Source organism: Kogia breviceps, chromosome 8 (assembly GCF_026419965.1).
Source record: "Kogia breviceps isolate mKogBre1 chromosome 8, mKogBre1 haplotype 1, whole genome shotgun sequence".
Lineage (NCBI taxonomy): Eukaryota > Metazoa > Chordata > Mammalia > Artiodactyla > Physeteridae > Kogia > Kogia breviceps.
In genome coordinates, this window is record NC_081317.1 from 4,797,009 (window position 1) to 4,808,914 (window position 11,906).

The 11,906-nt window shown below is 61.1% G+C and overlaps 1 protein-coding gene across 17 annotated transcripts in view; it reads left to right on the forward strand.

The window, feature by feature from the left end:
* The window catches only part of RAPGEF1 (Rap guanine nucleotide exchange factor 1), a 152,253-nt gene that overhangs the window by 137,404 nt on the left and 2,943 nt on the right, over positions 1-11,906 (forward strand). For all 17 annotated transcript variants that reach the window (XM_067040463.1, XM_067040453.1, XM_067040461.1 and 14 more), the window contains 10 exons: positions 474-549; positions 3,421-3,505; positions 5,427-5,519; positions 6,410-6,595; positions 7,383-7,467; positions 7,600-7,694; positions 9,107-9,185; positions 9,284-9,385; positions 10,603-10,700; positions 11,763-11,891. In XM_067040463.1, coding sequence (XP_066896564.1) covers positions 474-549; positions 3,421-3,505; positions 5,427-5,519; positions 6,410-6,595; positions 7,383-7,467; positions 7,600-7,694; positions 9,107-9,185; positions 9,284-9,385; positions 10,603-10,700; positions 11,763-11,891 — 1,028 coding nt within the window. The remainder of the gene's footprint in view (positions 1-473; positions 550-3,420; positions 3,506-5,426; positions 5,520-6,409; positions 6,596-7,382; positions 7,468-7,599; positions 7,695-9,106; positions 9,186-9,283; positions 9,386-10,602; positions 10,701-11,762; positions 11,892-11,906) is intronic.

Below are 11,906 nucleotides of genomic sequence, written 5' to 3' on the forward strand. Positions count from 1 at the left end.
AAGAAGGGCTCCCTGGAAGAACGTGTGATGTGACAAGTGAGGAAGCGGGTTTAGACTTAGGGCAGCTTGCCGCAGTTTTGGGAACACGCGCATACCTGGAAGTGGTCTGCCGCCTCCCCCATCATCCTGGGAAGGGCCGGTGCTGGTCCTGCCTGCCTCCCCATCGGCTCCCTCCGTCCCCTCTTCCGCCCTGAGCCGTGGGTTGGTGAACAGGGAAAGACTGACTGGAGCCATGCCCCCCTGAGCCAGTGGTGTCCTCAGAGCGCTGTGCCACGCGGTGGGCGGGCTGGGTGGGCGCACCTGGCCTCTCCTGCCCGGCCACGCTGCTCCGGAGTGAGGGAGGGCAGGGCAGAGCGGACCTGGCGTCTCTGCAACACCAGGTCTCTGTCATCTCGTCCCTGCGTGTGACTCCCTAAACGGACTTCCTTACGGCTGCATTCTGCTCCACGCCCTCCTTTGCGGTGGTTTTGCAGGGCGACGACGGACCAGACGTCCGGGGAGGATCTGGTGACATCCTACTGGTCCACGCTACTGAGACGGACAGGAAAGGTACGGCAGCGCCGGCCGCGGCGGCCTCTGTGCCAGAGCTCCCTGGAGGGGGCTGGTCCCGCTGAACCGAGGCATTGCTCGGCTCCACTGCCCTGCCCTCTCCTCTCCTCCAGCCCTGAGCGGGTCAGAACAGCAGTCCTGGCGCTGCTGGGTCACCGTAGGGAGTGCCCACATGGGGGACAGGGGACCCGCATTCAGAGCCAGACCCTCCGCTTCCCAGCCCCCTCAGAGTGTGTCCTCTGGTGGTGCAGGGTAGTGAAGACCCCAGGGTCATCAAGGGCCAAGTTTCAGGTGCAGAGCCCGGCACCTGGTCGGTGCGCCACAGACGGTACCTCGAGTAGCGACCCGTTCAACGATGGAGCTCAAATTGGGTTGATGTGTGGGTAGCTTTTTACTCTTTTCCTGATACTTTGCCCATTATATTATTCCAGACCGCTGGATTGGGTTTCCTTTATTCCTCCTCTGGGAGCTTCCTGGGGCAGAGGTTCTGTCAGGAGCATCCAGTCTTCCAGCAGCATTACCTGCACGGGATGGGGTTCCCCACTCTCAGTGCAGAGACACCCCTTCACGTCCTGATCCTTCGAGAGGGCTGGAAAAGCAGGGCCTGTTTTCTGTTGGGTGGACTCTGCTAGCAGAGGAGCTGTCTTTCCAAGTTGTCTTCTGGAAGGAGGAGGAAAAGGAGGGGCGGTAAGGCCGGTGCCCGTGACCTTGGTCAGGCGGGAGGGGCCTGCAAGTGCACACGCCCCACAGCTGGGCCCGGCCTCTCCACACACACACTTCCTTTTTACGTTTTTTAAATTATTAAAAAGATGATGGAACAGCAATGGTAAAGTAAGGTGTGTAGGAATTAAAACACCCCAGTCATGAAACCCTAACCCACCAATTTCATTTCTGTAAACAACCTGGTCCCTATGTTTTTACAGCAGATTTCTCAAAGTATGTTACACAGATGATTCTGGGAATTTTTTAATTATGAAAGTAGTCCAAAAATAATTGTTTGCATCGCTGAAAATTTGAAAAATAGAGAAAAAGAAGAAATGGCTCCCGCAAACTCACCACAGCAACGCTTTTGCCCTCCGGGTTTCTTCTGACCCAGGCAGAGTACGGTCCTGGAGACCGAGTTTGAATCCTGGCCGTGCGTTCTCAGCCTGGGCCGCTGCTGGGCACGTCCCTTCTCGGCCTCAGCTGACTCAGCTTTGTGAAGAGGTTCAAAGTGCCCAGTGGGTGTGAAGACTGAGTGAGTTGGCACATAGGAGGTGCTCAGGGAGTATCTGTTTACATCCCCCAGGAACAGCCCGTGCTCTGTCTTCTTCAGTAAACCCTCCTCCACGCCAGACAGGTCAGAGCTCCATCCTCAGCCTGGCATGAGAAGCAGCTCTCAGTTTTGTCCAGTAGTGAAAGGCTGAAGTGGGAGCTGGCCCCAGTCCTCAGCCCTGAGCAGTAAACTGCTGACCTGCCAGGTGCAGCCGGCTGTGGCCAAGGCCAGAGGGAGGCCTGCAGGCAAGGGCAATCCAAGGACCTTCCAGTCGGTGCCGACCGTGCCTGGGAGAGGAGGCTCTGCTGCCCGCTGGGCCTTCCGCTCGGTTTTATCAATGGAAAGATTTTGAGGCCCCAGTCATTTGTCCCTGGGATGGGCGGTTGAGGCAGAGGCCCTGGGCCATGCAGCAAGCTCCTTGGGCAGGTGGCTTCCTGCAGACTGGAGACCACACCAGTGGCTGGGAGACCCCATGGCTCAGGGGGTGCAGCCTTGGACCCCTTCTTCCAGTGGGCTTGCCCTCCCCTGGGCCCATCTCTGCTTCCTTGCCCCTCTTTGAACAGAAGCCCTAATTTGACAGTGAGCTAGGTGGGCTTGGGGTCCGGGAAGGAGCCTGAGCCCAGCACCGCTGGCCCCCTGCTGCACCTCCAGTCCATGAGCTTCCCTCATGGCACCGCTCTGCCAGCCGGATCACCCGACGCCCCAGAGGCAGGCACAGGTGTTTCTTTCGCTCTCGTTGTCCAGGGGGTGAGCACAGGCGCAGGGGACAGGAGCCAGGGCTCTGCACGGCTGGGCTGCCCGGCGGAGGAGTGGGGTCCTTGAGGCTCCTCCACCCAGTCAGTGAGTTGTGGGAGGAATGAGAGAAGACAGGGAAGGGAAGGTGGTCTGTGTCCAGAAAAGAACATTTAAATTCTGTGTGTGCATGTGCTCAGCTTCACGGTGAGGACCACAGACTTTGGAGCCGAATCAGGACTCGAACCTCAGCTCCAGCACAGAATAACTCTGACGTTCACAAGCCTGACCAGGTCATTTGTCTCCAGGAGGGACCTGCATTTAAAACATGCTCCCCATTTTTCCTTAGTGTCTGAGACTGCATGGTTGGGAGTGTGCGTCGTAGCCATAAAGTAACAGGGGTCTGTTGTGAATGTGGAAAGGTTGGGAATCCCTGGCTAGAACCAGCCCCTCCAAAGGGAAGGAGAGGCGTTGGGTGGGAGCTGCCAGCCCTGATCCCACTTGACTTCCAGGCTGGGCTCCTGCCAGTGGGCCTTGCCCTCCCCAGACACCAGAGCCTGCACACCTGAGCGTCCAGCAGCGTGCCAGGCTCAGCCCCTTCAGCCTTGTCTTAGGTCTCTCACTATGTGGAAATTCCAAAGATTTTTGTCCCTGGCCCCTGCCACCCAAAGTGTTACCTATGATTTAGCTTCAGAGTCCTGCTGATGAGTTTGAATTGTATTCTCTATGCCCATGATGATTAAGACTCTTCGAATCATCGTCTTCAGGCAAACCAGAAGCTCTCGGTGTGTAATCGGAGGTGGCATGTACTTGCAGCAGGTGTGCCGCCTGCCTGTGCCCTGCGTCAGTGGCAGGCCTCACTAATCACCTGCTCCTCCCTCCAGATCTGGTGTTGTACTGCGAGGCCTTCTTGACCACCTACAGGACCTTCATCACCCCTGAGGAGCTCATCAAGAAGCTGCAGTACAGATATCCTTGCCTGTGCCTCAGCCCTGGCGCCACACCTCTCACTGCACAGAGCCTCCTGGAGCCGGGAGAGGGGCCTTCGGGCCCACGCAGCCCTCGCGCAGGGAGCTGCGGGCAGGAGTGACGGAGGTGCTCGGCCCAGCTCCGCCACGGCCCAGCTTTGGGACCTCAGGCAAGGCTTCTTTGAGCCTCATTCCTCGTCTGTAAAAGGGCCGAGTGACGTTATATGACGTGCCTGGAACACAGGGTGCTGCCTAATGGCAGTTGTGATCACTGGGCGATCTGAGAAAGAAAGAACTGGCACACACTGAAGAGAGGGTGGGAGTGTGCGGGCCCCTGCAGAGACCCTGGTCACTGGCACCTGTGGCTTTGTGGAGCTGAGCCCCAGGGCATTAGGGGTGCTGGGTACGAAGTGCGCAGGGTGTGAGGGAATCAGGACTCCAGAGAACCACCTCGGGGGCAGGCACGGCCACTCCCCCAGACGGCAGACCCGGCAGTGGACGGAAACGCCGCGTCCGCAGGACAGTCGCCTCCCGCCCCTCGACCACATCTACCCCCTAGGCTAACGCTTTCAGATACAACTCCCCACGGTAGTGGCCAAGGAAGATCCGAGGCCTGGAGAGACACACTTTTACTGCCTCTTTCTCGGGTCCAAACCTGCCCGTCCTGCCAAAGCTAAGGAGCTACTACTGTTCCAGCGCAGGGTCCCTGCCCCTCAGCGTCCCCCCGCGTCACAGCCCGTGACTGCCACCTGCTGGGCAGCCGCCGTCCCTTGGGGCAGAGGTCCGCAGCCCCCCAGCTCTCCCACCCTCCTGTGTGTGCCGCGCCTCCTCTGCCTCCAGCCCTCCTCTCTCCCCGGCCCCCCCTCGGGGCCCTGGCCCCTCAGAACTGGACGGCCCCCACGTGCAGAGACTTCGTTCCGTCCCGCCCCCCGCCTTCAGTGGCTCACAGGCCCGGGTCAGCGGACGACAGTAACGCCCGCTCGTGGAGCACGTCCTGGTGTCGGCGCTGACGCCGAGCGGTTGCGTGGGGAACCTCGCTCCGCTGCACCGTTTCGTACACACGTCACTACCGTCTGTTACGTGGCACCGTGACATTATTTCCTACTGTGGAATTAAGGAAACCGAAGTTCAGAGAGGTTCAGTGACCCATACGGCAGCTTGGAGGGCGAGTGCCCCCGCCGGCCTCTCTGACGCGGCATCTCGGCATCTGCCCTGCTTGGCGCTTCAGGCGTGTTAACAGACGTGTTGCAGCATCGAGAGCCTGGGCGCCGCTGGCTGGTGGGTCCCGTGTGCTGCCAGCCCTTGGCGCTGTCCCTGGTGCACGGCTCCTTCCTGAGAGCAGGCGGTTTGGAGCCATAGAAGTGCCTGGAGACTGGTGAACGTGAGGGCAGCAAGAAGTTGTGACCCTGCAGGTGGAACCCACGGCCTCAGGGAGGAAGTCGCCAGGTGTTCGAAGGGCAGATGTGCGGGCAGCCCCTGAAGCTGTGGAAGGGTGATGGGGACTCGTGACAGGAGCGGAGGGCGACTCCTCTGAGGGGCCGTGCACCTTCCCCAGGGGTCCGGGGATTTTAGGGCAAGTGCTTTCCGACCACCTTTCTCTGCCTGAGCTCAGCGATGCAGCCTTCAGCGTTTCAGCGGTCACAGGAACCTTGGGTTGGTCCCAGCAGAAAGGCGGGCCTGGGAGTGCAGGGAGACTGTTCTGCAGGCAGGAGGAGGTGGGGGTCGAGAACAGCCCTCAGGGTCAGAAAGGTGTGGGCTGAACCTCACTTCGCAGCTCTGCCACCCGGCACAGGTCCTCTGCCCTTCCCGTGCCCTCGTTCCCAGGGTTCGCTCAGGGAAGGGGGGCTGGGGGAGGGCGGCCCTCCCGCTCACTTCCCCGTCCCCTACCTGTGAAGGCGGTTGTTTCTTTAACCTGCGCCCACGTACGAGAAGTTCTCTCCTTTTGCCGACACGTTCAAGAAGCGCGTCAGCAAGAACACGTTCTTCGTGCTGGTACGGGTGGTGGACGAGCTCTGGTGAGTCCTTCCTCCCGGGGGATGGCGGGCGGCCGGGGGGCCCAGCAGGCCGCGGGCATCTCGGGGTCCCCGCCGGGGCACAGGCTTCCCCGAAGAGATCTGGGCCTCCCGTCACATTTCACCTGTGTCTCCTGGGCTCTGTACCCACAGAGCCCTGCCCGAGGCCCTGGACAGGGCTCACTCCTGCCTGCTTTAACATGACCCCTGGGGAGAATGGCTTGTCCCCTCAGACCCACCCTGGCCTGGCCCAGCCCTGATTTCCTCGTGGGGGCCATCCCTCTGGCACGTGGCTTAGACCTTGGCTGCCCCCCTCATCTTTCCACGGTCCCCTGGCTGAATGGCATTTGCCATTTCCAGTCATTTAACAAACACAAAGCACAAGGTCCCTTTCCTGGGTCTAGAGAGCCCTCGGTAAGGAAGCCATCCAGGCCCCGCCCTCAAGGTGTTTACCTTCTGCTGGGATGTGGCCTTAGTGATTACAGGGTGGGGCTGTGAAACACCGCATGCGGAGAATACTGTGCCAGGGGCAGCCTAGGGCTGTGGAGCCCAGACCTCATCGTGATTCATCACCCCTGTGGGATCAGGAGCTCCCCTGGGGCAGGATTTGTCTCCAGAGCCCGGGCCGCAGCATGGTCCTTGGTGCTTATCCGGTGCCAGCGACCATTTGCTGAGAGAATGGCAGTTACTTGTTACCGATGGGACCACTCCCGGCACTCTGTAGGATGCAGACAGCCGTCCCAAGACCCTCTCTGGCTCTCTTCCCACGAGAGGTTTCCCAGCCCTGCTGGTGGGTGTCTCGGGTGTCTCGAGGGGGTTCTGGACCCCGTGGCAGTAGCCCTCTTCTTACGCTTGCATCCCTGCCTCTCACCGCATGGCCCTTGGCCCTTTAGCCTAGTGGAGCTGACGGAAGAGATCTTGAAGCTGCTGATGGAGCTGGTCTTTCGCCTGGTGTGCAACGGGGAGCTCAGTCTGGCCCGTGTGCTCCGGAAGAACATCCTGGACAAGGTGGATCAGAAGAAGCTGCTCAGGTGTGCCAACTCCGACCAGCCCCTGGCGGCCAGGGGCGTAGCAGCCAGGTACGCCCCCCGCCGTCCGTCCTGGGCTTCTCCGGGCCCTGCCTCCGGTGAGAGCCATACCAGCGGCCGTCTCTGCATTCCATTTCCTTTAGTGCCCCCCCTCCCTGCCCCCGGCCTCACAACCTCACCTCCCAGTTCTGCCCGGGCCCTGTGATGAGGTGCCTCAGGGACAGCCCAGGGGTTCCCCCGGGGCCGGGCCTCTTCTCCGGGGTTACGTTGTATGACTGATCACCTTTTTAGTAGGAAGTGGGACAGCAGGGCGTGTAGGGGCTGACCAGGACGGGACAGGAATGCCTTTCAGGCTGTGGTCAGCCCTTAATTGTCTTCCCGGCGCTAACGTGGCAACTTAATTCTTGCCGCCCCCTGTGTCATCCTGACCGTTCCTGAGAACCTGTGTAGAGGTTCCACTGGCCCTGTCCTGAGGCCGTGGAGGTTTGACTTATCACCTCTTTCTTGGTTTCTCAGCTCCATTCACATGGCACCGTCTCTGTTCCCACTGGGCCTTGAAGTGGGGTCGGGCTGTGTGTTCGCAGGCAGCTGAGCTCGCGGGCTCGCGAGTGGAGTGGAGCCACCGAACCTGCCAGGCGGAGGCAGGGAGGAAGGCAGGCCCCGTGGTCCCAGGGAGACGAGTGCAGTCTGGTCCTGACCTGCCCCCAACCCGCTGCGTGGCCTCCATGCTTCTGTGAAGCAAGTCGTGTTCCCTCAGCTCTGAGGCCTGAAGTGCAGCCCCCACCCAGCCCCCGCCGTCCCATCCAGTGACCACTCATCTCGTGCCTCTGTCTTGCAGGCCCGGGACCTTGCATGACTTTCACAGCCATGAGATAGCTGAGCAGCTGACACTGCTAGATGCCGAGCTCTTTTATAAGATAGAGGTATGGCCACGTGTGGGGCTGGGGGAGGGCTGTGCCCTGGTGAGTTGCTGCTGCTTGTCCCAGAGCGAGAAGCCACCGCGTCACAGCAGAGCCAGAGGGCCCAGGTTCTATCCTGTCTACCTGCTTTTTCAGATTCCTGAGGTTTTGCTTTGGGCAAAAGAGCAGAACGAGGAGAAGAGCCCCAACTTGACCCAGTTCACGGAGCACTTCAACAACATGTCCTACTGGTAAGACGGGGCCTCGGTGCAAAGCACTTCTGGGTGGTGCCTGTGTGTCCTTCACAGAGAGCGCCCATGGCAAGGAGGAAGAGGTGCCCTTTCGTTCCTGCCAGCCCCTTCTGGGGCCCTGTGGGCATTCGTTGTGAACCAGAGACAGGACAAGGGCAGGGACAGGACAGGGTGTGTCTTGCCCGTTGGACGGGGCCACCTGGGGGGTGGGTTGAGGAGGACTCAGCCAGTATCTATTAGTGATGTCTGCCATCGATGGCAGCAGGGGAGCGGGTGTTAAGCTTGCCATCCTGCACTGGCCGTTGCCAGTCTCCCCACTGCCAGGTGGCCACACTGACTCTGCCTGAAAGAGAAGTAGAGCAAAGGAATGGCTGCATTAATACTTTTATTTAGCCTTCAGTTCTTAAAGCAAAGTGAAGCCCGAAAGTGCATTTATGTTGTAACATACAGCAGAACTGTTGACTCTTGAAGACGCGACTCAAGGGTGTCCGCGGCCTCTCGGCCTCAGTAGAGGATGGTTGGGTGTAGCGGCCAGGCAGTCTCATACTGACCCCCGGGCGAACACACAAGGTGTCCCCACCACCAGGGAAACGTCTGTTTTTTAAGTGCTCTAAGGACTGCTCTTTGGAGGAGAATTGGGTCCTCTCCCACTTGCCCTGCTTCTCTCTGCACCACAGGAAGCGTTTCACTCGTCAGCAGCACATGCTCAGCGTAGCAGCCCAGCAGAGGACGAGGTGGTTTCCAGGGCAGACAAGCCGTGCAGCCCTGAGCATGGCCTCCAGCCCCGCCCCTTGCTGGGCGCGGGGGCTCCAGGCACACCCCCTGGGGCCTGCCTAGGAGGAGATGCGGGTGGAGCCCCTTCAGAGCCCCGGTGCTCAAGGTGGACTCGGTGCCGGTGCCGTTTAATGGGTCAGAAGAGGGGCACGTCCTCTGGGTGACGGGCGGTGGCCCCTGTGAAAGCACAGGGGGTCGAGGCCACCGTGAGGTCGTCGTGCAAGGCTGGCCTTTGGCTTTGCTTGCGGCTAAGTTTCTGAGAGGTGCCCTCCCTCTCAGAATGGCCAGCAAGGTGGCCTCTTAGCCCACACGCCCACTCGTCTCCGAGCTAATCCTGAGGCCACCCAGCGTCTCCAGCCTCCGGGGTGCTCAACGGTCAGCGCTCACCAGGAGGGCGTCCACCTGCACAGAGGGCCCAGCCACTGGATCTCTCTGTGGCCTCTTACCTATCCCTGGGGTGCCAGGAGCTCCTTCAGAGCAGAGACGGCGGGGGTACACCTGGTGCCTCGTGAGCCCGGGGCACTCCGTAGGCACGGGCTCCCGGCCAGCTGGTTCCAGTGCCCCCGTCCCATTGCCACCAGAGGCCTGAGGAGAGACGGGTCCGCTCAACTGTCTCTTTCTCCCCTTGGTCTGTGCAGGGTCCGGTCAATCATCATGTTACAGGAAAAGGCCCAAGACAGGGAACGTCTGCTCTTGAAGTTCATCAAGATCATGAAGGTAACTGTGGGCACCCTCCCCAGAGCCGGCCACGGGAGCCCCTGCCCGCCCGCCCGCCCGCCCACCCGCCCATCCCTGCGCCCACCCTCTCTCTGCAGCACTTACGGAAGCTGAACAACTTCAACTCCTACCTGGCCATCCTCTCGGCGCTGGACTCGGCCCCCATTCGCAGGCTCGAGTGGCAGAAACAGACCTCAGAGGTGGGCAGCCGGGCGGCGGCCGGGAGGGCGGCTGTGGGACGCGGGGCCCAGCTGTGGTGGGACGCGCCCTGCCCCGCCCCGTTTCCTGTCTCTAATCTCCAGTCACTGGGCCCTGCAGGGCTTGGCGTTAGCGCGTGCCAGGGGTGTCGTGTCACGTCACGTCACGTCCTGCTGCCTGTACCGCAGAGCCGTGCCTGGGTCCCAGCTTCAGCTTCCGCTTCCTGCCCTCGGCCTGCGCTTCTAGAGGGGCTCCCGTGGGTGCGGGCCGCACTAGGCATTGGGATGTACTGTGAACAGGCTCGACCTGTTATTAGGTGGAGCTCTTCAGGGCAGGTACTACAGGGAGAAGGACGGGGACGGGGTGCTGAGCAGGCATGTGAACGAGGAGTCTGGGCCAGCCTGGGGGTTAGGGAGGCCCCTAGGGAGGTGTCGATCACACCGTGACCCTAATCGCTTCCTGGGAAGGAAGGGGAATTCCCATCAGAGGGGACAGAGGAGGAGGCCACAGGCCAGCGTGGCCACAGCACTGGGGAGAATGGCTCTGCATCACAGGGGTGTTGGGGCACTTGGCAAGGAACTGGACCTTTATCTTTGTGTGGGTGCTGTTCCTGGAAGAGAGACAAAGCCCACAGGGCTGAGTGTCACCTGGGGGTCATCTCATGGGGCAACATAAAGGGACAGTTAAGAGACAGTGGTGTATGGAGAAATGGGACATTCACACCAGCTGCTCCAGGTACACATAACGGGCCCTGAAGAAGCAGGGAAAGCTTCCTGGAGGAGGTGACACATCAAGGCGAGAGGCACATAACAGGCGAAGGGGCAGGACAGGCAAAAACCCCACCCACGCTGCGTGCAGGAGCAGCGAGCTCACCCGCCATCCCTGGTGGACTCTGCCTTGAGTGCGGTGAGGCGCGAAGGCAGGCTCAGGGCTGGGAGTGACATGGTCCAATGTGTGCTTTTGAGGTTCAGGTGGGCCGCAGCGCTGAGCACAGCCAAGCGGGAGCCCAGCTTGAGGTCCAGCACACGGGGCGCTGGCTGCTCAGAGACGCGGTTCTTTGTCGGCACCGCGGCCCCATGGGCCACTTACCCACAGAAGGCCTGGCCTGCCTGCGGCTGGGGCAGGGCGGGGTCTGGCTCTGGGTTGGTGCGGGGAGGGGCCGGGGCTCGGTGCCCCTGCGTTGGCGCCGCGCTCACGGTCTGCGCGTCCCTCCTGCCAGGGCCTGGCGGAGTACTGCACGCTGATTGACAGCTCATCCTCCTTCCGCGCCTACCGGGCCGCCCTCTCGGAGGTGGAGCCACCGTGCATCCCATACCTGTGAGTACAGCCCCCCAACTGGGTTTGCCCCTCGTGTGCTCTGGGGAAGGTAACAGTGGGTCCCCATAGAGAAGCCCTCACTTAAAGGTTTCCAACCCAGACGTTCGTGCTTCTATTTGAACTTTAAAAATAAGCTGTAAATGAAAGAGGGGTCCAGTGAAAATGGTCCGGTCTTCCCACTTCCCAGTCCTACTCCTCCTCCTCTCTCCGCTCATCTGCCAGTGGGCTCGTTTAGGCGCGTGCGTGGACGGCCGCGTGCTGTCGTCCAGCTGTCCTCAGGCTTAGCCGCGCATCACAACCACCAGAGGGCCCTCCGGCCACCCCAGGAACCCTGAGCGTACTTGGCGTGAGGCAGCTCGGGGAGCGTTTCCCCAGGTGTGGGCCTCGGACTAAATAGGTATCTCGCCGAAAAGAATCCCATGTCACGTAAGCTTGGGAAATAGCAGGAAAAAGTGGAAGCTAACCAGTTTTCTTCGTGCGGGACTCACTGGACCCCTTGTTATGCTAGTGGACGGTGGGGAGCTCCAAGAGGGACAGGAGACTCAGCGCCGTCCCGGGCTGGGTGTGCGGCGCACGGCCCTGGCCTCCACGCTCCCAAGTGTACTTCTTGCAGCCGACGGCCCTGCCGTGCTTCCTAGCCTTCCTGCCCTGGCCGAGCACGACACCCCTCCCCAGCCGGGCTGCTCGGGCGGGCGTGGCTGTGCCCCTCGGCCTGGGCTCTCCCTGTGCACGAACCGCCCCCACGCGCCACGGGGCTTCGCGCCCTGTTCGATGACAGCGTGCGACCCCCACCCCGCCACTCAAGTTCAGGGCAGTGGCATTCTTCCCTGTTCATCTGTTACTTGTACCGCTCTGCTGGGCTGGGACGGCTGGTGAAGAGGCTCCGTAGCAGGTGGGCCTGCGCCCGCTTTCCGGAGACCAGAAGCTGAGTCAGGAACTCGTGCCGCCCCTCCCCACAGACGCACTTGTGGGCTTGGCAGCTGCTCGGGCTCCGGCCCACCCATCAACCGACTGCCTGCCAGGTCACCCTCCAGAGTCTAGCCTGCTTCTCTGTCCTCCCAGGGGGCTCATCCTGCAGGACCTCACCTTCGTTCACCTGGGAAACCCAGACTATATCGACGGGAAGGTGAATTTTTCCAAACGGTGGCAGCAGTTCAACATCCTGGACAGCATGCGGTGCTTCCAGCAGGCGTGAGTGCTGCAGCC